We start from the raw sequence: 24,489 nt of genomic DNA on the forward strand, positions 1-24,489 counted from the left end.
AGATCTCAACCCAATCGAACACCTCTGGGATGAACTCGATAGACGTGTACGTCAACGTCAGAACACGCCGCAGACACTCCCACAACTGGCCAACGCGTTACAAGCAGAATGGCGCAGAATTCCGCAGGACAGAATTCGTACACTCATCCAGTCAGTGCCGAGGAGACGCAGAGCCCTGATGGGCGGTCACAGGAGATACTGAGTTCAGCGCAACCTTGTGGCCTTATATGTGACATGACAATGAACAGTTTTCAATGTCTTTGTACCACGACAACATGTGAATATCGAGTCCCAAAATTTCATATTTGTATCTATGATATTAAGATAATATATCAATTTTATTAGGTACAATAAATTTACGAAACATCTACCTGTGCGTTTCTTTTTTGATGAGTATATATAATGAAGTTTAAAACGTTGCTAGGAAACAAGGAAAGCTATTGATCTTGACGATTGCTTCAACATCAATATGTTTTGCCACAACTGCCTTTTAATAAAAGCGTCACAACTCACAACACCAACCTCTCCATGTCGGTGTTAGGGACAGATTCAAGTTGGCATTTCGACACGCTTGATTGAATAACAGTGATACCAAGAGTAACGTCCCTTGGCTGGAATTTCCCACCATCGTCACAGGTGATCATGTGAGGCAGTGGACAGGGCCGACCGTATTTTCAGTTTCTACTTCCTGGTTGGTGCTGTCAAACCACATATTACTTCCCTGTTGAGAAGCGTTGACGAGCAGTAACACGCTAGACATCTAGCTCGGCAGTTGACGGATCGCTCTAGAAGACGTCTCACTCTCAGTGAAAGTGGTCGGTGGCAGTCGTCACAACAACAAAATGAAGATTGTTGTTATTTTTGTTGTGGTGGTGTTCGTTGCTGTTGTTGCATCCACAGCTCCGGGTTTTAAAGCAAGAATAACACAGAAAGGCCTTACTTATGGTGAGTATGACTGATGTTTGTTTTGTTTTTCAATCAGTTGGATTTGCCTCTGGGGCAATATTTTTTAGGTTGAATATGAGGGCTGTGGTTACCACGGCCTTGACCTTTAAGCTGGCAACTCTCCAGGCCACCAGGGGCTAGGCATGGTGGCTGACCTGGGCCTATCTATACATGGTTCCTGCGTGTGTTTAACCAACATCAGTATTGATGGGACACTGTGATTGTGATTAACGTGTATCAATAAATGGCTACCATGATTGCGTTAAGTGCCCTGGACGCTTATAAAGGGCCAGTAGTCAACCATTGTAAAGCCATATCTGTAAACAATAGCTGATAACCACCTAACTTACTGGGTCTGCTTGCCTTCTCCCCCCCCCCCCCCCCCCCCCCAACCCCACCATATCCGCGTGCTTTACATAGTATGCTGCATAATTATATAGACAACTGCGACAGTGTGGTGCATGACAATCTAGCTTTACACATCAAAGCATCGGTCTGGCAACTCACACACGGATTTATCACCTATGTTACGCTCACACGCAAGGTTGGGAAATTCTCACTCATTCATATAAAATGTAGTCTAGATAAAAATATAATTTTTCAGAATACATGCTTTTTATGGCCATTAAAATGGTCTTAAAATCATTCAAAACCAGTTTACGCAGGGGGGCGCAGATGGAGGTAATGACAAACACCACAACAAAATGTCGACAGCCACAGAGAAGGAACACAAATAGCTGTAACGGTTAATTAGACCCAACGTGTCAGCCTCGTGACAAGCAGTACTGTGAAGATATGTGATGTCATCACTTCCGTAGTCACACGGGTGCTGTGTGACGGGGTCAGCCTCGCAACTGATCGAGCAATTTTTTCTTCAGCTGGACTTGACACTGCAAGACACTGCGCACAAACACGAAATAGCCATTTTCCCAAAACTTATTGTGTATAGACATTAGTAGATGGAGCCTAGCTGTAGCATAAATTGTTTGTCAGTGCAGCAGAGCTCCAGATAACCTTTTGAACAACTGACTTTTCACTCTAGGGTTTCTATTTTAATTGGGTTATTACATTTTTCATTGGGTAACCAATATTTTTTCACTATCTATTCATCACTCTATTGGGTTTTTCCCAAAAGTATTGAACATTTAAAGAATTAAAAAATATGAAATAATGTTTTAGATGTATATAACTGTTCTAAATATATAGGCTGGACTCGGAAAGTATATAAGCTTCTAATTGTGTTTTGGAAATTAGCTCCTTTGTATGCATGCTGAAAAAGCTTCATTGGGTATTTACGCGTGCTGTTTTCATACATTTGACTTTTTCATTTAATGCATGTGTTTCTGTACGCAAGTTAATTGAAAGTAATTGGGTTTTGAATATTTTTTGGGGGTATTTTAAGCAAATTCGCTGCTGATCTGTAGCTCTGGTGTAGTGTGAAATAAACCATGTTGCATTCCATCAGTTGACATACGGCAAAATGGAGTCAAGATTTCTACTGATTATGAAAGACACATGTAGCACACTGTACATTTGGCACAGATCCCCTTCCACATTTGGGTTCACACAAAGATTGCCGAGACTTCAGCATAGGGAACATGTTCCCTCTGCCAGTAACATGACATGGGCAGAGACCTGAAACATGACGTGGGAGGGAACTGAAACATGACGTGGGCTGGGACCTGAAACATGACGTGGGCGGGGACCTGAAACATGACGTGGGCAGGGACCTGAAACATGACATGGGCGGGGACCTGAAACATGACGTTGACAGGGACCTTAAACATGACGTTGACAGGGACCTGAAACATGACTCGGGCGGGGACCTGAAACATGACGTGGACGGGGACCTGAAACATGACGTTGACAGGGACCTGGAACATGACGTGGGCGGGGACCTGAAACATGACGTGGGTGGGTATCTGAAACATGACGTGGGTGGGGACCTGAAACATGACTTGGGTGGGTATCTGAAACATGACATGGGCGGGGACCTGAAACATGACGTGGGCGGGGACCTGAAACATGACGTGGGCTGTGACCTGAAACATGACGTGGGCGGGGACCTGAAACATGACGTTGACAGGGACCTGAAACATGACGTTGACAGGGACCTGAAACATGACTCGGGCGGGGACCTGAAACATGACGTGGGCGGGGACCTGAAACATGACGTGGATGGGTATCTGAAACATGACGTGGGCGGGGACCTGAAACATGACGTTGACAGGGACCTGAAACATGACGTGGGCGGGGACCTGAAACATGACGTGGGTGGGTATCTGAAACATGACGTGGGTGGGGACCTGAAACATGACTTGGGTGGGTATCTGAAACATGACATGGGCGGGGACCTGAAACATGACGTGGGTGGGTATTGGAAACATGACGTGGGCGGGGACCTGAAACATGACGTGGGCGGGGACCTGAAACATGACGTGGGCTGTGACCTGAAACATGACGTGGGCGGGGACCTGAAACATGACTTTGACAGGGACCTGAAACATGACGTTGGCTGGGACCTGAAACATGACGTGGGCGGGGACCTGAAACATGACGTTGACAGGGACCTGAAACATGACGTGGGCGGGGACCTGAAACATGACGTGGGTGGGTATCTGAAACATGACGTGGGCGGGGACCTGAAACATGACGTGGGTGGGTATCTGAAACATGACGTGGGAGGGGACCTGAAACATGACGTGGGTGGGTATCTGAAACATGACGTGGGCGGGGACCTGAAACATGACGTGGGCGGGGACCTGAAACATGACGTGGGCGGGGACCTGAAACATGACTTTGACAGGGACCTGAAACATGACGTGGGCGGGGACCTGAAACATGACGTGGGTGGGTATCTGAAACATGACGTGGGCGGGGACCTGAAACATGACGTGGGTGGGTATCTGAAACATGACGTGGGAGGGGACCTGAAACATGACGTGGGTGGGTATCTGAAACATGACGTGGGCGGGGACCTGAAACATGACGTGGGCGGGGACCTGAAACATGACGTGGGCGGGGACCTGAAACATGACTTTGACAGGGACCTGAAACATGACGTTGGCTGGGACCTGAAACATGACGTGGGCGGGGACCTGAAACATGACGTTGACAGGGACCTGAAACATGACGTGGGTGGGTATCTGAAACATGACGTTGACAGGGACCTGAAACATGACGTGGGTGGGTATCTGAAACATGACGTGGGCGGGGACCTGAAACATGACGTGGGCGGGGACCTGAAACATGACGTGGGTGGGTATCTGAAACATGACGTGGGAGGGGACCTGAAACATGACGTGTGCGGGGACCTGAAACATGACATGGGAGGGTATCTGAAACATGACGTGGGTGGGTATTGGAAACACGACATGGGCGGGGACCTGAAACATGACGTGGGCAGGGACCTGAAACATGACGTGGGCGGGGACCTGAAACATGACGTGGGCGGGGACCTGAAACATGACGTGGGCGGGGACCTGAAACATGATGTGCTGTGTTTGTTCATCATGTTTGTGTGTTATGTGCTTTGGTTGAATGAGTCAAGAGCAAATATAACATTTTACCATGTTTACCGTGTCAACAAACTTGAACATTTGCTAACATCATCATGATAAACTTCATGAAAGTTTCATCTGAACATCTGGGGCGGTCTTCATACAAATTCTCAGAATTTTAAAAAAAATTCTCTTAACTCGCTAAAAAATGCTTTGCTAAGAGATACACTTAGTGTAATCATAATGACTCTGAGAGTAACTTCTAGCTAAGAGTAAAGTAAAACTCTGAGACTTACTCTTAGTTCGGACATTGGTCGTAACTAATCTGCCGCTATATTGGATACTTAAGAAAATCCTTAAGTCACCAAAGTCCTCTTGAGTACTCTTAGTGCTGAAAGGTTTTATGAACATGACTTCAGAAAATTCTTAGATTTAAGAGAAGAGTAACTTTTGGTACTTCTTAGAATTTTCTCAGACTTAAGACCTCTTTAGCACTCTAAGAATTTTTCTGAATACCGCCCCTGGACTTAAATTGGCATGAACACTACGCTCAGCTCTAGAATTGTGTCTAACAAGGAGTGAAAGGTATCATCTGATGAAGTTATCCAACCAAGTATCTGAAAGATAACATTTTGATATTTTCAGCAAACAAAATGGCCATGCTGGCCTTGTCCCAGTCCATCAGGAAACTGCACATCCCAGACCAGTCCGGCAAATCTGGCAAAGTCACCTACAGCATCACGGGGTGAGAGACAGTCAGACTGCATAGTTACCTTGGTTACAGAGACCCCACTCACACCCTGAGTGGATCCGTGAAGATCCGGGGTAGAAAAGGTCTCCAGCAACCCATGCTTGCCGTAAAAGGCGACTATGCTTGTCGTACGAGGCGACTAACAAGATCGGGTGGTCAGGCTCCCTGACTTGGTTGATGCATGTCATCGTATCCCAATTGGGTAGATCAATGCTCCTGATGTCAATCACTGGATTGGCTGGCCCAGACTCAATTATTTACAGACCGCTGTCATATAGCTGGAATATTGCTGAGTGCGGAGTTAAACAACAAACCAACCAATCACATCCTGAGTACCACCACCACTGCTACCCTTCCCTTTTTGCAGCAAATGTAACATGTATCCATTTTCACCAACAACAAGAAAATGCACAAACATCTTGAAATCTTTGTCTGAATCTCTGTACAAAATGTGTTTGTGTTCTGCTATTTCTGGTTTTGTTGTAGGATGACAATTAAGAGCTTCACCACCCCAGGCAGCTCCATGGCACTAGGGAAAGGGGCAGGCATCAAGTGGAGTGCGACCGGGGCGGGCTTGAGCATGCATGGAGACTTCCACTACAAGTATAAGCAGGGATGGTAGGTGGCTGGAGTAGACACGAGTAGACATGAGTAGAAGCAGGGATGGTAGGTGGCCGGAGTAGACATCAGTAGACATGAGTAGAAGCAGGGATGGTAGGTGGCCGGAGTAGACATCAGTAGACATGAGTAGAAGCAGGGATGGTAGGTGGCCGGAGTAGACATCAGTAGACATCAGTAGACATGAGTAGAAGCAGGGATGGTAGGTGGCCAGAGTAGACATCAGTAGAAGCAGGGACGGTAGGTGGCCAGAGTAGACATGAGTAGACATCAGTAGAAGCAGGGACGGTAGGTGGCCAGAGTAGACACAAGTAGACATGAGTAGACATCAGTACAAGAAGGGATTGTAGGTGGCCATAGTAGACATGAGTAGACATGAGTAGAAGCAGATATGGTAGATGACAAGAGTAGACATGAGTAGAAGCAGAGATGGTAGATGACCAGAGTAGACATGAGTAGACATGAGTAGAAGCAGGGATGCTAGATGACCAGAGTAGATGTGAGTAGACATCAGTAGAAGAAGGGATGGTAGATGACCAGAGTAGACGTGAGTAGATGTGTACAAGCATGGATGGTAGATGGCCAGAGTAGACATGAGTAGAAGCAGAGATGGTAGATGACCAGAGTATACATGAGTAGACATGAGGAGAAGCAGAGATGGTAGATGACCAGAGTAGACATGAGTAGACATGAGTAGAAGCAGAGATGGTAGATGACCAGAGTAGACGTGAGTAGATGTGTACAAGCATGGATGGTAGATGACCAGAGTAGACATGAGTAGAAGCAGAGATGGTAGATGACCAGAGTAGACATGAGTAGAAGCAGGGATGCTAGATGACCAGAGTAGATGTGAGTAGACATCAGTAGAAGAAGGGATGGTAGATGACCAGAGTAGACGTGAGTAGAAGCAGAGATGGTAGATGACCAAAGTAGACGTGAGTAGATGTGCACAAGCAGGGATGGTAGATGGCCAGAGTAGACATGAGTAGACGTGAGTAGGAGCAGGGATGGTAGATGACCAGAGTAGACATGAGTAGACGTGAGTAGGAGCAGGGATGGTAGATGACCAGAGTAGACATGAGTAGACGTGAGTAGGAGCAGGGATGGTAGATGACCAGAGTAGACATGAGTAGACGTGAGTAGGAGCAGGGATGGTAGATGACCAGAGTAGACATGAGTAGACGTGAGTAGATGTGCACAAGCAGGGATGGTAGATGACCAGAGTAGACATGAGTAGACGTGAGTAGAAGCAGGGATGGTAGATGACCAGAGCAGACATGAGTAGACGTGAGTAGATGTGTACAAGCAGAGATGGTCGATGGCCAGAGCAGACATGAGTAGACATGAGTAGACGTGAGTACAAGTCTGCATGATAGGATGTATATAAAAGTTGCTGGGAAGAATACTTTTCATAAACGAATATGATGTTTGGTTTCAGGATCAAAATTTCGGACCATGGCAGCTTTGATGCATCACTGAGTGGGGTCAGTTTCAGCATGACAGTGAAACTTGGTATGTTCTCAATCTTGCTCTATCTTTCATCACATTTGGAACATTATTCCTGTGCGCTGTTCCCCTTTGTGCACGATGAAGGTGAAGGTCAATACAACTACCACTGTTTACAGGGGACGCTGCTGGAAAACCCAAGCTGGCCGGCAGTGGTTGTTCCAGCGGAATTGGGGGTGTGAAAATCAAATTCCACGGTGGCGCTTCCTGGCTCTATAATATCTTCAGTCACGTCATCGAGGGGAAGGTGAAGGGTCTTCTACAGAGCCAGGTCAGTCAGAAGTGAATCAACTTCTTTGTTTGTTTGTTTGTTTGTTCGTTGCTTAACGCAGCACCCAGCAATATTCCAGCTATATGACGGAGATCTGTAAATAATCAAGTCTGGGCCAGACAATCCAGTGATTGATATCATGCTCATCGATCCACGCAATTGAGATATGATGACATGCACCAACCAAGTCAGTAAGCCTGACCACCCAATCCTGTTAGTCGCCTCTTACGACAAGCATAGTCAACTTTTACGGCAAGCATGGGTTGCTCAAGACCTATTCTACCCCGGATCTTCGTGGGTCTCAACTTATGGACAATATGGCCGAGTCTCCAGGGTTCATGATGTGTCCATGTTCTGTCTGTCATTGGGGAAAAGTTTAACGTGCTAGTGTGTAAACACCTTGCTTCATCTGCAGTTAGTCATCCACCTTTCTTCATGATAAGGAAGAGAATTTATGGCACAACTTCTCCATTATGAGGAACACAACGTTTCGGAGTATATACTTACTCCCTCATATGTTCACATGATATACTCCGAAACGTTGTGTTCCTCATAATGGAGAAGTTGTGCCATAAATTCTCTTCCTTGTGTGTAACACTTCTAAATGCCTTTCAAAGACTTGAGGTTTAAGAAACTCTCACACACAATTTTTTGTTGCACCATGTAAATCAATTTGTTATTGAAATATAAGCTTTTGTTGGTTCTTCTTATACTTTATGTTGTCTGTGTTCCGTTTGTAGATGTGTAAGCTGGTTGTTGCCGCCGTCAACACACAGGCAAATAAGCAGCTGGCAAAACTCCCAAGTAAGTATGGTTGCTCTTGGAATTCTGTGCCAGCTCAGTTCCCAGTACTTGTCTCCCTTTGATATTCCAAAACAGCACAGATCCCTAGTACCCCAATACTTGTCTCCCTTGGATATTCCCAGCCAGCATAGATCCCTAGTACCCCAATACTTGTCTCCCTTGGATATTCCCAGCCAGCATAGATCCCTGGTACCCCAATACTTGTCTCCCTTGGATATTCCCAGCCAGCATAGATCCCTAGTACCCCAGTACTTGTCTCCCTTAGATATTCCCAGCCAGCATAGATCCCTAGTACCCCAATACTTGTCTCCCTTGGATATTCCCAGCCAGCATAGATCCCTAGTACCCCAATACTTGTCTCCCTTGGATATTCCCAGCCAGCATAGATCCCTGGTACCCCAATACCTGTCTCCCTTGGATATTCCCAGCCAGCATAGATGCCTGGTACCCCAATACCTGTCTCCTTTGGATATTCACAGCCAGCAAAGATCTCCTGTACCCCAATACTTGTCTCCCTTGGATATTCCCAGCCAGCCAGATCTCCTGTACCCCAATACTTGTCTCCCTTGGATATTCCAAAACAGCACAGATCTCCTGTACCCCAATACTTGTCTCCCTTGGATATTCCAAAACAGCACAGATCCCTAGTACCCCAATACTTGTCTCCCTTGGAAATTCCCAGCCAGCATAGATCCCTAGTACTCCAATACTTGTCTCCCTTGAATATTCGCAGCCAGCATAGATCCCTAGTACCCCAATACTTGTCTCCCTTGAATATTCGCAGCCAGCATAGATCCCTGGTACCCCAATACTTTTCTCCCTTGAATATTCGCAGCCAGCATAGATCCCTAGTACCCCAATACTTGTCTCCCTTGGATATTCCCAGCCAGCATAGATCCCTGGTACCCCAATACTTGTCTCCCTTGAATTTCGCAGCCAGCATAGATCTCTAGTACCCCAATACTTGTCTCCCTTGGATATTCCAAGCCAGCATAGATCCCTGGTACCCCAATACTTGTCTCCCTTGAATATTCGCAGCCTGCATAGATCCCTAGTACTCCAATACTTGTCTCCCTTGGATATTCCCAGCCAGCATAGATCCCTGGTACCCCAATACTTGTCTCCCTTGAATATTCGCAGCCAGCATAGATCCCTAGTACCCCAATACTTGTCTCCCTTGGATATTCCCAGCCAGCATAGATCCCTGGTACCCCAATACTTGTCTCCCTTGAATATTCGCAGCCAGCATAGATCCCTAGTACCCCAATACTTGTCTCCCTTGGATATTCCCAGCCAGCATAGATCCCTGGTACCCCAGTACTTGTCTCCCTTGGATATTCCCAGCCAGCATAGATCTCCTGTACCCCAATACTTGTCTCCCTTGAATATTTGCAGCCAGCATAGATCCCTAGTACCCCAATACTTGTCTCCCTTGAATATTCCCAGCCAGCCACTACAGTGAAGTGGAATTCATTTTCCATGGATCTGTAAATGACGGAGTAACAAGTAACAAAGCTATTACCCTGCATACAGCTTATCTTGACCTTTTGATTCCAGTGACAGTTTTAGTGCTGAAGAAGTTCCTCCTTGACTACAGCCTCATCTCGAACCCGACCTTCGACACTAAGTTCCTGGAGACCATGTTGAAGGTAAGTTGTCTGATGTTGTCAAGTGTGCTGTTTACAAGTCCATATCAGCATCAGTCCAGTGACAAGAAGCTTGATACACTGATAACGTTGCAGGTTATGGTCGATAACCTGTGTGATAACAGCATGGCCAATGATGGGAAGCCTAGCTGTTAAAGTATTTGCTTGTCATCTCAAAGAATCAGGTTTGATTTGTATGATGGTAAAGTTCATTCTGGTGTCCCATTAAGGGTATCTGGTTTGGTTATCCGATGTCGCTCAAGTAAGGACAAACTATAGGGGGACTGAAGTTTCTCCAAGGCGTCAAGATTGAAAATTTAGTGTCCCAAAACGAATTTGAAATTTACAAGTATTGTGGGGGATCGGTGGGCCCAGTTTAGGATTCAGAGTTACTTCCCTTTGACATGCCAGGATCCATGATTATGGTGTATATTCCCAGCGTGGCCGTGATTGTGTTTCTGCTTAGTCAGCACCATACCGGGGCTTGTGGTATTCACAGGCGGGTTGTTCTCATCTGCCATGATATATTGTACAAATATTGTATTGATGTTGATGGCAAAATGAAACCCTTTTAAAAAAGTAATCTCATTTAAGAAATGCTGAAGGATCTCCACAGACACGGCAAGGCCGGAGAGTGGAATGGTGACGACCATAAGTAGATTTAAAACTGACTGAACTTGACTTACAGTTATTGACTTACAAAACATTTCCTACAGTTTGGAGGCAATTTGATATCTTTCGTACAATGCACAGTCAAAACGACATGACACAAAATGTCACACGGTCTCTCCACCATTGTGCTCACTGTCTGTCTTCAGGGAGAGGTGTTCTGGAACGGAGCGAGGAAGGAGTGTCCGTTCAGCCCTGCCCCCCTGCCGACCACGCCCGACACCTCCCACATGCTGTACCTGTGGGTGTCGGACTACATGGGGAACTCCCTCGCCTACTCCGGCTTCCAGCACGGCTTCCTGCAGTACAACCTGACTGCCAAGGATGTGAGTAGAACTCGGGTTGCCCTTCCAACGTTTCTTTCTTTCTTTCTTATGTTTGTTTGTTTCTTTCTTTTTGTTTGTTTGTTTGTTTCTTTTTGTTTGTTTGTCTCTTTTTTCTTTTTTTTCTTAGTTTTTGGTTGTTTCTTTATTTCTTTTTGTTTGTTTGTTGACTTGTTTTGTTCTTTTTGTTTGTTTGATTCTTTCTTTCTTTTTCTTTATGTTTGTTTATTTGTTTTTGATAGTTTCTTTCTTTTTGTTTGTTGTTTGTTTGGCATTAGATTTTTCATACATATATATTTAATGTATTCTGTTTCAGCTCCCACCTGGCAACAGGTCCATCCTCAACACAACCTGTAGCGGCTTCAAGTGCGTGGGCGCCTTCGTCCCCCAGGTAGCTGCAGCTGTTTGTCGTGGTTCTCACTGCTCAATCAGCAAAGAAAATATAACCCCATCTCTTCGATACAAATCACAAGAGGGTGACAGTTTCTCCCAATATTACCACTAGTGGTGTTAGAATGACTTTGAACTTGCTAGGGCAGCCAATTGCCAATTTGTCTGACCCTCTGTGACATGTAACACTGTCTGTAACAGATCGGCAAGAAGTACCCCAACAGCCAGGTGCTGATGAGGATGCATGCCACAGCCCCTCCCAACGTCACCATCGCTGGGGGCCTCATCAACATGAACTTCGCTGGCAATGTTGACCTCTACGCCAAGACAGCCGGTGGAAAGACCCCCTTCCTGCTCACCATCACCGTTGTGAGTACCCCCAGTGTGTCATCCCACTACACTATCTACATGGTTCAGTCTCTCAGTGTTAGTTTCTTGTTTAATGCTGCAGTCCACAATGTATGACGATGGCCTGCAAACTATCGAGTCTGGACCAGACAAACCAGACTTGGCACATAGATAGGTCAGGTGGGGAACTGGTGCCTTTTAGTTTGGGATTTTTTGGAAAAAATATTTTTCTAGTTTCCATGGCAACAACTTAGACTTAGGATTTAAATGTGCTTGTTTTTTCACCAAACATGGCACATAGATAGGTCTAGTGGTGAACTGGAGCATCACAAGCAGCTTTGGGTGCATATTCCCAGGGAGCTGAGAATTGACAAGGTTTACAATGAAGATCCATCATGGTCTAAGGACATTTGAGCAGTTGTAAACTGGAGAGTGCCCTATACAAATTCATAATTGTATTGTTTAGTGGTTCAAATCAGTCAGCAAACTAGTCTGGTTTGATGCCACGATGTTGATAAGACACAACTGATAATTACTTCACAGTCTATGTTGTATTGTGCAGGTGCTTGATGCCAAGGTCAACGCCAGCATCGTCCGCCAGCTGGTGACGGGCAAGATCACCAGTACAAAGTAGGTCACCAGCGTCCAACGTCAGTCTGCAGACACACGCAACCATTACCATTTGGAAAATAGACACAGACAGACATGGAAAATGAAATAATTAAGCTTAAGAAAAGTCATGGGGAGCACTTTGATGTTTTGTGTCACTCAGTAACAAGAGAAACGTGGAAATGTCGACATTATTAAAAAATATTACGTTTCTCTGCCAAGCGGGGGCACGGGTGGCCCAGTCGTCTAAGGCGCCGCGATTCGCTGTGCAGAGTTGCGTCCCTTGGGCACGCCAGAAACCTATGATTGTGGGTTCGAATCCCGGTTCGCCCCAATTATGTTTCTAGGTTTGTCAGCACCATACCCGTGCTCGTGGGTTTCACCGAAGTGGTAAACGTCTGAGACCTGCATCACTTCGGGCTTTCCTCCCACATTAAGCTGACACGCCGTGATATAACTGGAATACTGTTAAAAGCGGCGTTAAACCCAACTCACTCACTCAGTAACAAGAGAATGTATAGTTGAAGTAACATCTGTAATACTGTATTCGACGTAATAAGCGCCCAGGGCGCTCTCAAAATTAGAAATAGGGCTCTTATTAGAATATTGTTTTGGTGAAAAAACAGAGTTGAAAGATAAATTTCTTGGTTTGTGCTGACAGCCTGAACTGTTTATATACGAGAGATATATTTTTCCAGAATTTAATTGCCCATAATTAAGGGTGCATATAACACACGAGTGCGTATTATACGCGAATAAATAAGTGTTGTGTACATTGATCAATCGGAAGGGGTGCTAATTGGTATTGTTCACTAGCCAATATGTTAGGAAATATCGCCGTGGGTGGTTATTAGAGTGGGGCGCTTATTACGTCAAATACGGTAAGTGTTGAAATAGTATATCAAGTATACGCCGATGGGATATTGTGAACAAGTACAATTTGTATAACTATGTTCCTTAATTATCCAAATTGTCCCAGACCTGTTATACCATTTAAAACTGTTCCTTGTCCATTCCTGGTAGGTGCTTCCCGCGTCTACTTGATAACATCACTCGATGGGAGCAGCATCTAGGCACTAGCCACTCACCCATAGTAAACTGCTGCCCTTACCATACCCGTTTTTTCACCATTTTTACCTATATCCATTTTTAAAGTTAATAAACATGATGTCAACATAGTATATATATGTGGGTTTGTGGTGTTCATTGTTGTGGGTTTTTTCATCAACAGCCTCAAACTGGATGTGAAGAATTCTACAGTTGGCACGGTGTCGGTAAGTGGTTTAAGTCGCTCCTCCAAGTGAGTCTCCATGTTTGAATACTTGTCTTTCTTTTAGATTCTTTTTCTAAACATATGGAAGGCCAAGAGTAAGCCCTGTCAATAAGTATGTATTGTTATAGATTTAGTCTTTAGTTAAGACGTGTGTTCAGCTTGATAGCAGAATTAACAAATGGTGGCATTGAAGTTTCTACTGAAGTTTTATCATCTTAGAATCAAGTTTCTGTCATATCCAGATTAAGTTAAGTGATCAAAAAACAGTTCATGACAGACCTGTTTCTTGTTTAATGCCGCACTCAGCAATATTTCAGCTATGTCACGGCAGCTTGTAAATAGTCCAGTCTGGACCAGACAATCCAGTGATTGATATTGTGAGCAACAATTCATGCGGTATGGGGTACAGTGACACGCAATCAACCAGGTCATAGAGCCAGACCACCCCATCCATGGCCACCTCTTACGACAACCATCGGCTGCTAGGGACGTGTTATAAACATATTTGATAAAATACACCTTCTGCGTTGCTGTTTCTGTAGAAAAGTCTGTAATATAGACAAGCAGATGTTGCCTGTAATGATTATCTCAGCCTTAGTAGGGGTTGCTTAATACGTTGAATATGGAAAACAAGATACTGTATGCCAACTAGGTGCATACTTGAGCTGTTTCAAACATTTCCTCTATATCAGAAGGAATTTAGAATCTGTTGCTAAATATTGTCTGGCAAGTATTTATATTTTCATTGGGCATCTATTTCTGTTGCAGCCCACGGCTCTCCAGTTGGTGATGAACGGAGCTCTCAAGCTGTTCATTCTTCCACAGCTTAATGGTTGGTCTTGCAACACCTCCATATTGCAACATCTGAGTGAAATTCATGTACAAAGCTGAACTCAAACAAACACCTTTGTTTACACCATGGCTTGCGGAGCCATGCTGTGTAACCTGTGTAGTGTAACCTGTGTAGTGTTACCTGTAGTGTTACCTGTGTAGTGTAACCTGTGTAGTGTAACCTGTGTAGTGTATCCTGTGTAGTGTAACCTGTGTAGTGTATCCTGTGTAGTGTAACCTGTGTAGTGTTACCTGTGTAGTGTTACCTGTGTAGTGTTACCTGTGTAGTGTAACACAGTGTAGTGTTACCTGTGTAGTGTTACCCGTGTAGTGTAACCCGTGTAGTGTTACCTGTGTAGTGTTACCTGTGTAGTGTAACCTGTGTAGTGTAACCTGTGTAGTGTAACCTGTGTAGTGTTACCTGTGTAGTGTTACCTGTGTAGTGTCACCTGTGTAGTGTTACATGTGTAGTGTTACCTGTGTAGTGTTACCTGTGTAGTGTAACCTGTGTAGTGTTACCTGTGTAGTGTTACCTGTGTAGTATAACCTGTGTAGTGTAACCTGTGTAGTGTTACCTGTGTAGTGTAACACAGTGTAGTGTTACCTGTGTAGTGTTACCCGTGTAGTGTAACCTATATAGTGTTACCTGTGTAGTGTTACCTGTGTAGTGTTACCTGTGTAGTGTAACCTGTGTAGTGTTACCTGTGTAGTGTAACCTGTGTAGTGTTACCTGTGTAGTGTAACACAGTGTAGTGTTACCTGTGTAGTGTAACACAGTGTAGTGTTACCTGTGTAGTGTAACCTGTGTAGTGTAACACAGTGTAGTGTTACCTGTGTAGTGTAACCTGTGTAGTGTAACCTGTGTAGTGTAACACAGTGTAGGACAAGTTCTGTCATTCCAGTGATGGAGAGGTTTCCTCGGCCTACTTTAACGTTTTAATAGATGAGGCCACACTTTTTTTAATTTTATGTTTCACGGATATATTTCAGCTGTTTATCACAAGATCAGTCGAAATATAGGTTAAAATATATAGCTATGTCATTTATTTATTTATTTATTTATTTATTTATTTATTTATTTATTTATTTATTTATTTATTTATTTATTTATTTATTTATTTATTTATTTATTTATTTGTTTGTCATTCTGTAGCTGGCTTCTTGAATCACTGATAGTGATGTAAACATAGATTTATATGTATAACATATTATGATGTAGAAGAGGGTCTAAATTACTACCAGGAGACATAATAAAAAGAAATTATTTTTTTTATAATTTATTTCTTTTCCAGCTGCTTTTAAGTAGGGGCGGCATGCCCGTGAAACAAAAAATAAAAAATGTGTGGCCTAATTGGGAATTAATAATGAATTAGTTCGAAAGATTAGTTCTCCAAGTGTATGTGTGTTTTGAAGAAACCACTTGTCAGAAGGTATGACAGCATAAATGTTGATACAATCTTAGTTTGTTGTTTGACACTGCCCTCGGCAATATTCCAGATTTATGCCAGTGACTGGACAATCCAGTGATTGATATTGTGAGCAACAATCCACATCAAAGGGGTAGAATTCTAAGGGGTATGCAATCAAGTCATTGATCCTGACCACATGTTGTACAATGTATTGTATTGTGAAGATCTGGGGTAAAATAGGTCTTCAGCAACCCATGCTTGCCGTAAGAGGAGACAAACGGGTTTGGGTGGTCAGGCTGGCATACATGGTTGATGCATGTCATCATTTCCCAAGTGTGTGGATCGATGCTCATGATCAATGTATTGTTGTATGTTGTACAATGTATTGTATGTTGTACAATGTATTGTATGTTGTACAATGTATTGTATGTTGTACAATGTATTGTATGTTGTACAGTATTTTGTTGTACAATGTATTGTTGTATGTTGTACAATGTATTATATGTTTTACAATGTATTGTATGTTGTACAGTATTTTGTTGTACAATGTATTGTTGTATGTTGTACAATGTATTATATGTTTTACAATGTATTGTATGTTGTACAATGTATTGTATGTTGTACAATGTATTGTATGTTGTACAGTATTTTGTTGTACAATGTATTGTTGTATGTTGTACAATGTATTATATGTTTTACAATGTATTGTATGTTGTACAATGTATTGTCGCATATTATACAATATATTGTTGCATGTCGTACAATGCATTGTTGAATGTTGTACAATGCATTGTTGTATGTTTTACAATGCATTGTTGTATGTTGTACAATGCATTGTTGTATGTTGTACAATGTATTGTTTTATGTTATACAATATATTGTTTTATGTTATACAATATATTGTTGTATGTTGTACAATGTATTGTATGTTGTACAATGTATTGTTGTATGTTGTACAATGTATTGTTTTATGTTATACAATATATTGTTGCATGTTATACAATATATTCTTCTTTGTTGTACAATGTATTGCTGTATGTTGTACAATGTATTGTTGTATGTTGTACAATATATTGTTCTTTGTTGTACAATGTATTGTTGTATGTTGTACACTATATTGTTGTATGTTGTACACTATATTGTTGTATGTTGTACAATGTATTGTTTTATGTTATACAATATATTGTTTCATGTTATACAATATATTGTTCTTTGTTGTACAATGTATTGTTGTATGTTGTACAATGTATTGTTGTATGTTGTACACTATATTGTTGTATGTTGTACAATGTATTGTTGTATGTTGTACAATGTATTGTATGTTATACAATGTATTGTTGTATGTTGTACAATGTATTGTTGCATGTTATACAATATATTGTTGCATGTGATACAATATATTGTTCTTTGTTGTACAACGTATTGTTGTATGTTGTACAATGTATTGTTGTATGGTGTACACTATATTGTTGTATGTTGTACAATGTATTGTTGTATGTTGTACAATGTATTGTTTTATGTTACACAATATATTGTTGCATGTTATACAATATATTGTTCTTTGTTGTACAATGTATTGTTGTATGTTGTACAATGTATTGTTGCATGTTATGCAATATAGTGTTCTTTGTTGTACAATGTATTGTTGTATGTTGTACAATGTATTGTTGTATGTTGTAGCCCAGGGACAGAAGGGACTGGTTCTGCCTGTGACGGACAACATCCACTTCCAAAACGCTCAACTGTCCCTTCTCAAGGTTGGTACCATCAGGTCACTTAGTAATGAGTAACATGGATGCATCTTCCACATACCTTGATGTTATACCAGCATCCCATTTACATCTGACGGTGCCAAATGTTCAATACTCGACTGCTGATATCGGCCATCAACAAGGCATGGAGGGGTGGAGTAGCTCCGTGGTATAAGTGCTTATCACGCCAAACTGTCAGGCTGGGTTAAACCATCTTCTCTAGGCAAGGGAGTTAAAAGTCCTTGCTGAACTAGGCTGGAATTTCCAGGCTCAAGTTTGTCCGATATGGCTTAAATATTGCCGATGTGACGTAAAGCACTCACTCACCCACCCACCCACCCACCCACCCACCCACCCACCCACCCACTCACTCACTCACTCACTCACTCACTCACTCACTCACTCACTCACTCACTCACTCACTCACTCACTCACTCACTCACTCACTCACTCACTCACTCACTCACTCACTCTTATCATGCAAAGTGCATCAAATCATTTTGAGCACCTTGACCAAAAACATGAAAAGATTTGAAAAATATCTAGCGACGCCCAGTTGACGATACACATGGTTTGCAATTCCTGCAGTCAACTGTAATCTACATGTTGAAATCCATGTTATTTACGAACCGGATGTCTAGTTCATAACTCCATTTTGATTGGACTATGCCTAGACTCCAGCTGAAATGTAACTTCGGAATTGCAGCCTAGTTCGGCAAGGGTGGAAACTGGACTTTAATAGTCAGTTAACTCCCTTGCCTCGGGAAGATGGAGTTTAACAAAGAGAAGTCGTCTAAAATCAGTGATAGTTGACCAGAAAATGCATCATTAGAGGAGTAACTAGATTGAAAAAGTATCGACACCTTCTTTAATCTTGAGAAACAAATACCTCTGTCTTTTCAAGAATTTACTTCTTTTTTCTTCTCCATATCCTCTCTAAATATGAAGAAGTGTAACTATGGCAACTGTTTTCAGGGAGCACTCCTCATCTCCACCGACCTGTCCTACACTCCCAGCACTGACGAGGATGACCTTCAACCTGACAAGGCAACTCTCCCTGACACACGCCGCGACCGTGCAATGTCATTCCACGTCGTGGGTCAGAAACAGCCAGATTTCAACCAGATCTAACTTGTCCGACATCGAAACTCACTCATCTCATTATTCCAGATGGACCATACACTACATATTTTTCATAAAATTAAAGTAAAAGAAAAAGTGAAAGTTTTTATGATTGGGCTTGAAAAAAATAATCTTAAAATATAAAGGTTTTGTCAAACATTGTAGTTGCAGTAGGAGGCTAGACAACTGCAAAATACAACGAAATGATGCTTGAAATCAACAGCTATGTTCTGATATTCTCTCCATTTGAAAAGTAAACACAGTCGGCAATGACGATGGTACCTGTCCTCCACAAGACAGTAGGAACAAATCAGTTAGGACAGGTCCTGTTCGGGGCTCATAGTCACTGCTCCAGCCTGTGTGGTGAAACCTGACAGCCCTGAATCACTTGTATTTTAATTAGTGAAGCTGTTTTGTAGTGAAGCTTGAAATTAGATTGCTGACGTGATGGCAACTACATGCTTCACACAATGTCATCTTTAAAGTCTTAGTCTGACCATTACTGAGGACTGCAGTCACGTTTCATCCTGCGCATCTGTCATTTTTATTGCCCTTGTTTGTGAGGGAAAAATTAAGTGTTCCTCCCTCATTACTTTACTCTTCAATGAAAAAAAAGCATCCTACCTTCTCCTGACTCTGGAGATAAATGAGCCCAAGTGACAGTTTGTTCATGCAGCCCAATTATAACACAGGTACCCTCTGTTGATGATCTGTGCCTTCAGGTAACCTTACCATAGCACCTCTCACATTCCACTGTTTACATGTTATTCACCTGATAGCAATATTTGGGCCTCGTCTGTGTTGACTGATTTGCCCCAAGTGTTGACTTTCTCCTGCTTTGTGTCCTATCTTCTGCCCTCCTTGTATGTCAGTGTATCCTCGACGGTTCAGGGCGATATATCTTCATTCTGTTAGGATAAATAGCCTGGATTTGCCACCAGCTTCTTTCTGAGTGAGTGAGTTAAAACTTACCGTTGATTCGGCAGTATCTCTGCCTTATTGTGACAGCTTAATTTTGAACCCGATTCAAACGACATGTTGCTAAATTTAGCAATCCAATCAAATAACACTAATGAGCGATGGGGATGCGACTTCAAACCAAGTTTTGATAGCTAACGGTCCAGGGTACTTTTTATGATGGAATGAGTTATTATACCCTGGATTACTAAGGATGTGTTTTTGGGTAGGTGTGGTATCTGAATCTATATATGGGATCTGGTTTTAGGTGTAGATGCTCTCATGTTCCAAGGGGAGGTAGAATCTTACAAACTTGTGATATGAACTTTATTGAGAATGAATTTCACTTTTGAAATACCTTTATTTGTCTGCGATGCCATGGGAATGTAAGTGAGATGTATTTTCCCTATCAGTGTTAACCTGAATAATTGTTAATTAAATGTTTGAAAGTAATTATATTTTACAAAACCTTGCTATGTACCTCTGGGACACAGTTGTAGTAAGAAGCAGTTTGTGGAAATGTTCAACTTGATCAAGTCTCTGAGTGGCATTTAGAAGTGATACACATAAGGGGGAGAATGTATTTAGAGTCTCTGAGTATATCTTACCCTCTGTTGGTGTGAGGTAGGGAGAGTAGAGTCTCTAAGTATATATTATCCTGTGTTGGTGTGATTTTTCTTAGATGTTTTGCTTGTGAAGTGGGTTTTGGGTTGGTTTTTGGCTAAGCCTTGATATTGTTTCGCATCATATATTTTCATTCCTTTACAGCTCTATAGCACAAGTAATCCCATTCCATACTGGTTTTATCCTGATGTTCTTAGTGGTTCTTGTTGGTTATGTTGACCTCATGCCAGGAGGGTGATCTGCTTCTTCTGCTGTGTGGGGGGACCTGAGATGCTGTGTCTTCCATCACCTCTCACAAAACTTCCACTCAGTAGTTTTCAGAAGATCAAAGATTTTTTATATGGGTTGATAATGGAAAAGGATTTGAAACAAAAACAATGTCAATGTATATAATAAAGAAATGTTAAAAGATAATTTTCTTTAATGTCACATTTTTCAGTTGATTTTGACAGATTGATAGAAGATGTAAAGAAGTGTTTAGTTTTTGATTGGGTCAACTTTTTGTATGGTTTTAATCCTGGAGAAAAAGCCTGTGACAGACATGTCTTGTGGTCTGTGTGACAGACATGTCTTGTGGTCTGTGTGACACACAGCAGGTGTGATTCTATTAATTACCAATAGGAAGTGACAGAAATGGGTTCATCATAGATCTCACGTCACCCAGGCTCACATTTGGAATGATTTGATCCCAATGTTTATAAAGTTTCCTGGGAATAGTATTAAGTCAATCCAAAGGTCAAGGAAAACTGTATTCCTGAGAATCATGTTTGATGTGATAACACTGATGATGGTATCAATGTGGGTAAGGAAGTTAACTGACTATAAAATATAAGAGTCAAGTTTCAACCCTTGCCAAACTAGGCTGGTATTAAGGAGTTATATTTTGGCTGGACTAATGAGTCTATGCATAGTCCAATCAAAACTCCAGCCTAGTTCGGCAAGTGTGGACACTGGGCTTTGACTGTCAGTTAAGTCTCTTGCCTCGGGAAGATGTAACGTGGCATTAATTGTTCATGTCTCTACAACCTGTATGTGTCTGGCTGTGTGAAACTACATCTATGCAATGTATATATGTCTTATGCATATGTCTTTCATTGACTCAAAGTATTTTGATAATAAACTGTGTGCTTGTGTGTCACATTGTTTGAGTACTATTCTAGGAATGTGCTGAGGGCACGGTTGGCCCAGTCCTTTAAGGCGCCGCGATTGGCTGTGCAGAGTTACATCCCTTGGGCATGCCAGAAACCTATGATTGTGAGTTCGAATCCCGGTTCGCCCCGATTATGTTTCTAGGTTTGTCAGCACCATACCCCTGCTCGTTGGTTTCATCAAAGTTGTAAAATTCTGAGACCTGCATCACTTTGGGCTTTCCTCCCACATTAAGCTGACACAGCGTGATTTATCTGGAATACTGTTAAAAGTGATGGGTGAGCTTCAGAACATTGCAGATGACACCAGACAACAGGTGTGTACTGGATGGCATTATGGTGGCTCTAGGCGCTATACTCAGAAAGAACGTCACATTTGCCTTGGTGGGATTACTCACAAACTCATACCCTGTGCTGAAGTTTGGGGATCTATTTGCATCAATGTTGTTGTTGTTTTTTGTTGGTTTGTTGTTTAAGGCTGCACTAAGTAATATTCCAGCTATATGACGGCGGTCTGTTAATAAGTCTGGACCAGAAATTCTAGTGATTGATATCATGAGCATCAATCCATGCAATTTGGATCAACGACATGCATCAACCAAGTCAGCAGTCTGACCACCCGAGTTAGTCGCTTCTTACGACCAGCATACCCTTATATGGCAACATGGGTTGCTGAAGACCTATTCTATCCCGGATCTTCACGGGTCTTGCAGCAATGATTCATGCCCTCCATGAGCAGTGGTGTCAGAAGGCCTTAAGAACCAAGGGGGGTGGGGTGCATGTTTGTTTTTGACTGTGACAAGGAATGGTCCATTTTTATTGTGTGTCAACAAAGGGCAGTTGTAGGTTTTTGTCCTTTGTCCGTGGTGGTAAGGGTTGAGTCCTCCGGATGAGTGAGTGAGTGAGTGCATGTGTGCGCAGAGGTTGTCGAACCCATACTCACATTCACGTGCGTCCTTGCTTGTCTTATCCACAAATGGTCTAACTTTGGTAGATTCTAAATACGGATGGACAGCCATTTTGCAAAATTAAACACAAAGGATAAACTGTGTTCGGGAAGATATATTCCCCTTTAGCCAGTAAAGTCACCAGTTATGACAAGTGAGCTGCAATTAGCATCTGTAAGTTTTCCTATCTGTAGGCAGGATATGATGACATCATGTGAAGAAAATAGTTTGGTATACAGAAGGGATAAACGCACCAAATAATATTGTAAAGTATTAATATCAACAACATTTAATGTATAAATTGTACATTTGAAGGGACTTGTCAGTTGACTTCGAATTAGCTGAAAGACACATTGTATATTTATCTGTTTTCATTGAGGGCAAAATTACTAATATCCAATTCATGCTTATACCACATTTCACCCATCTTCCATAACCGGTAGTTGAGATATATATATATATGTGTGTGTGTGTGTGTGTGTGTGTCACCTGAAATGGTAACTTAAATGCCTTCCTGAGCATAAGGAACCTTATCTTGCAAATGTTGGATGTATAACAATACAACTACTACCGGTAATAACTATTTCACCAGCAAACCTTGACCAGCAAACCCATGCTTGGCGTGAGAGGTGATAAACGGGATCAGGTGGCCAGACTCGCTGACTTGGTTGATGCCTGTCATGATATGACCAACTCCGTAGGTTACGGTATTCCGTGTAGTCATTCATATCCGCCACGTAGGATGCAGTTATCAGTAAAAAACTACTTGCTCCAATATTTAATAAGATTGTGCATTCTTTTGCATTGCCATTGGCAGCGACCTAGCTCAGCATACACCATTGCATTACATGCATATTTTTTAACACCGAATAATCGCTTACAGAAATCAAGATGTAATCGTTCTTCATTACCCCTCTTGCGGTAGCCCAGTCAACTAGCGCGTGACATAAAACACTACCGGAAGAACTATGGAACAATGACGCGGTAGTGTCTCAGTATTGAGACAAAGAGACTTGGTAGTATTATATTAAGCAAATGTTGCCTCGCGGCCTTAATTAATAGTAAACGTATTATAATTAAAATACTTTTCAGCTATAGTAAACATGATTCCCAGATATGAAAAACTATCAACAGCTCCAATCCTTCTTTCATCATAGGCCCACTTCTCGCCCACCTTTTCTAAACACAACAATGTGTTTCTTGGGTGTTCACTTCCAAGCCCCATTGATTTTGAATATTTTCACTTTACTTTCCCTTTAAGACTACCTTCAAAGAGTGTGTCGTTAAAAATGTACGAAAGTAAATAAAAGTAAAAGAATATCCCAATAGCACAGGTTTTGGGGTATTGCCTATTTATTTTCACACACCCACACACACACACGCACACACACATACTTTTAACACACCTCTATTCTAAGCTGGAATCTACTGAGTGAACTTCTGAACTTCAAGTGAGTAAGTATGGTTTTACGCCGCTTTTAGCAATATCCCAGCAATATCACGGCGGGGGACATTGTGCCCATGTGGGGAACCGAACCCGGATCTTAAGCGTGACGAGCCAACGCTTTAACCACGAAGCTGCCCCACCGCCCCCTGAACTCCAAGACAAGTGAAGCTTGTAAATGCCTTCCTGCGCTTGAGGAACCTTGTATTGCAACTGTAGTTGGATGTATAACAACACAACTACTAACAACTATTTCCTTAGGGGTATGCAGACCTAGACCAGCAACCCGTGTTATCCGTGAGAGGTGACTTACGGGTGGTCAGGCTGGCTAACTTGGTTGATGCATGTCATCGTATCCCACTTTCGGAGATGCAAGCTCGAGGATTGTCTGGTCCAGACTCAATTATTTACAGACTGTCATCATATATATCTTCCTTATGCCATCATATAGCTGGGACCCGTGAAGATCCGCAGTAGAATAGGTCTTCAGCAACCATGCCTGCCGTAAAAAATGACTCTGCTTGTTGTGAGAGGCTTGTTGACTTGGTTGATTCATGTCATCTTATCCTAATTGCGTAGATGGATGTACATGATGTCAATCAC

At 42.5% G+C, this 24,489-nt stretch overlaps 1 protein-coding gene across 1 annotated transcript; it reads left to right on the top strand.

The window, feature by feature from the left end:
- Nucleotides 1-614: 614 nt before the first annotated feature.
- LOC124152225 (bactericidal permeability-increasing protein-like) lies at nt 615-21,480 on the top strand. The gene is made up of 15 exons (XM_046525079.2): nt 615-945; nt 5,091-5,190; nt 5,683-5,814; nt 7,253-7,326; nt 7,440-7,591; nt 8,332-8,395; nt 9,953-10,044; nt 10,860-11,036; nt 11,350-11,424; nt 11,625-11,792; nt 12,334-12,401; nt 13,612-13,654; nt 14,422-14,485; nt 17,574-17,650; nt 18,620-21,480. Exons 1-15 carry the CDS (start codon nt 843-845, stop codon nt 18,773-18,775), a joined length of 1,545 nt encoding a protein of 514 aa, XP_046381035.2. The 5' UTR covers nt 615-842; the 3' UTR covers nt 18,776-21,480.
- Nucleotides 21,481-24,489: the final 3,009 nt, after the last annotated feature.

This window comes from Haliotis rufescens, unplaced genomic scaffold, assembly GCF_023055435.1.
Source record: "Haliotis rufescens isolate VD_foot unplaced genomic scaffold, xgHalRufe1.0.p SCAF_30, whole genome shotgun sequence".
NCBI lineage: Eukaryota > Metazoa > Mollusca > Gastropoda > Lepetellida > Haliotidae > Haliotis > Haliotis rufescens.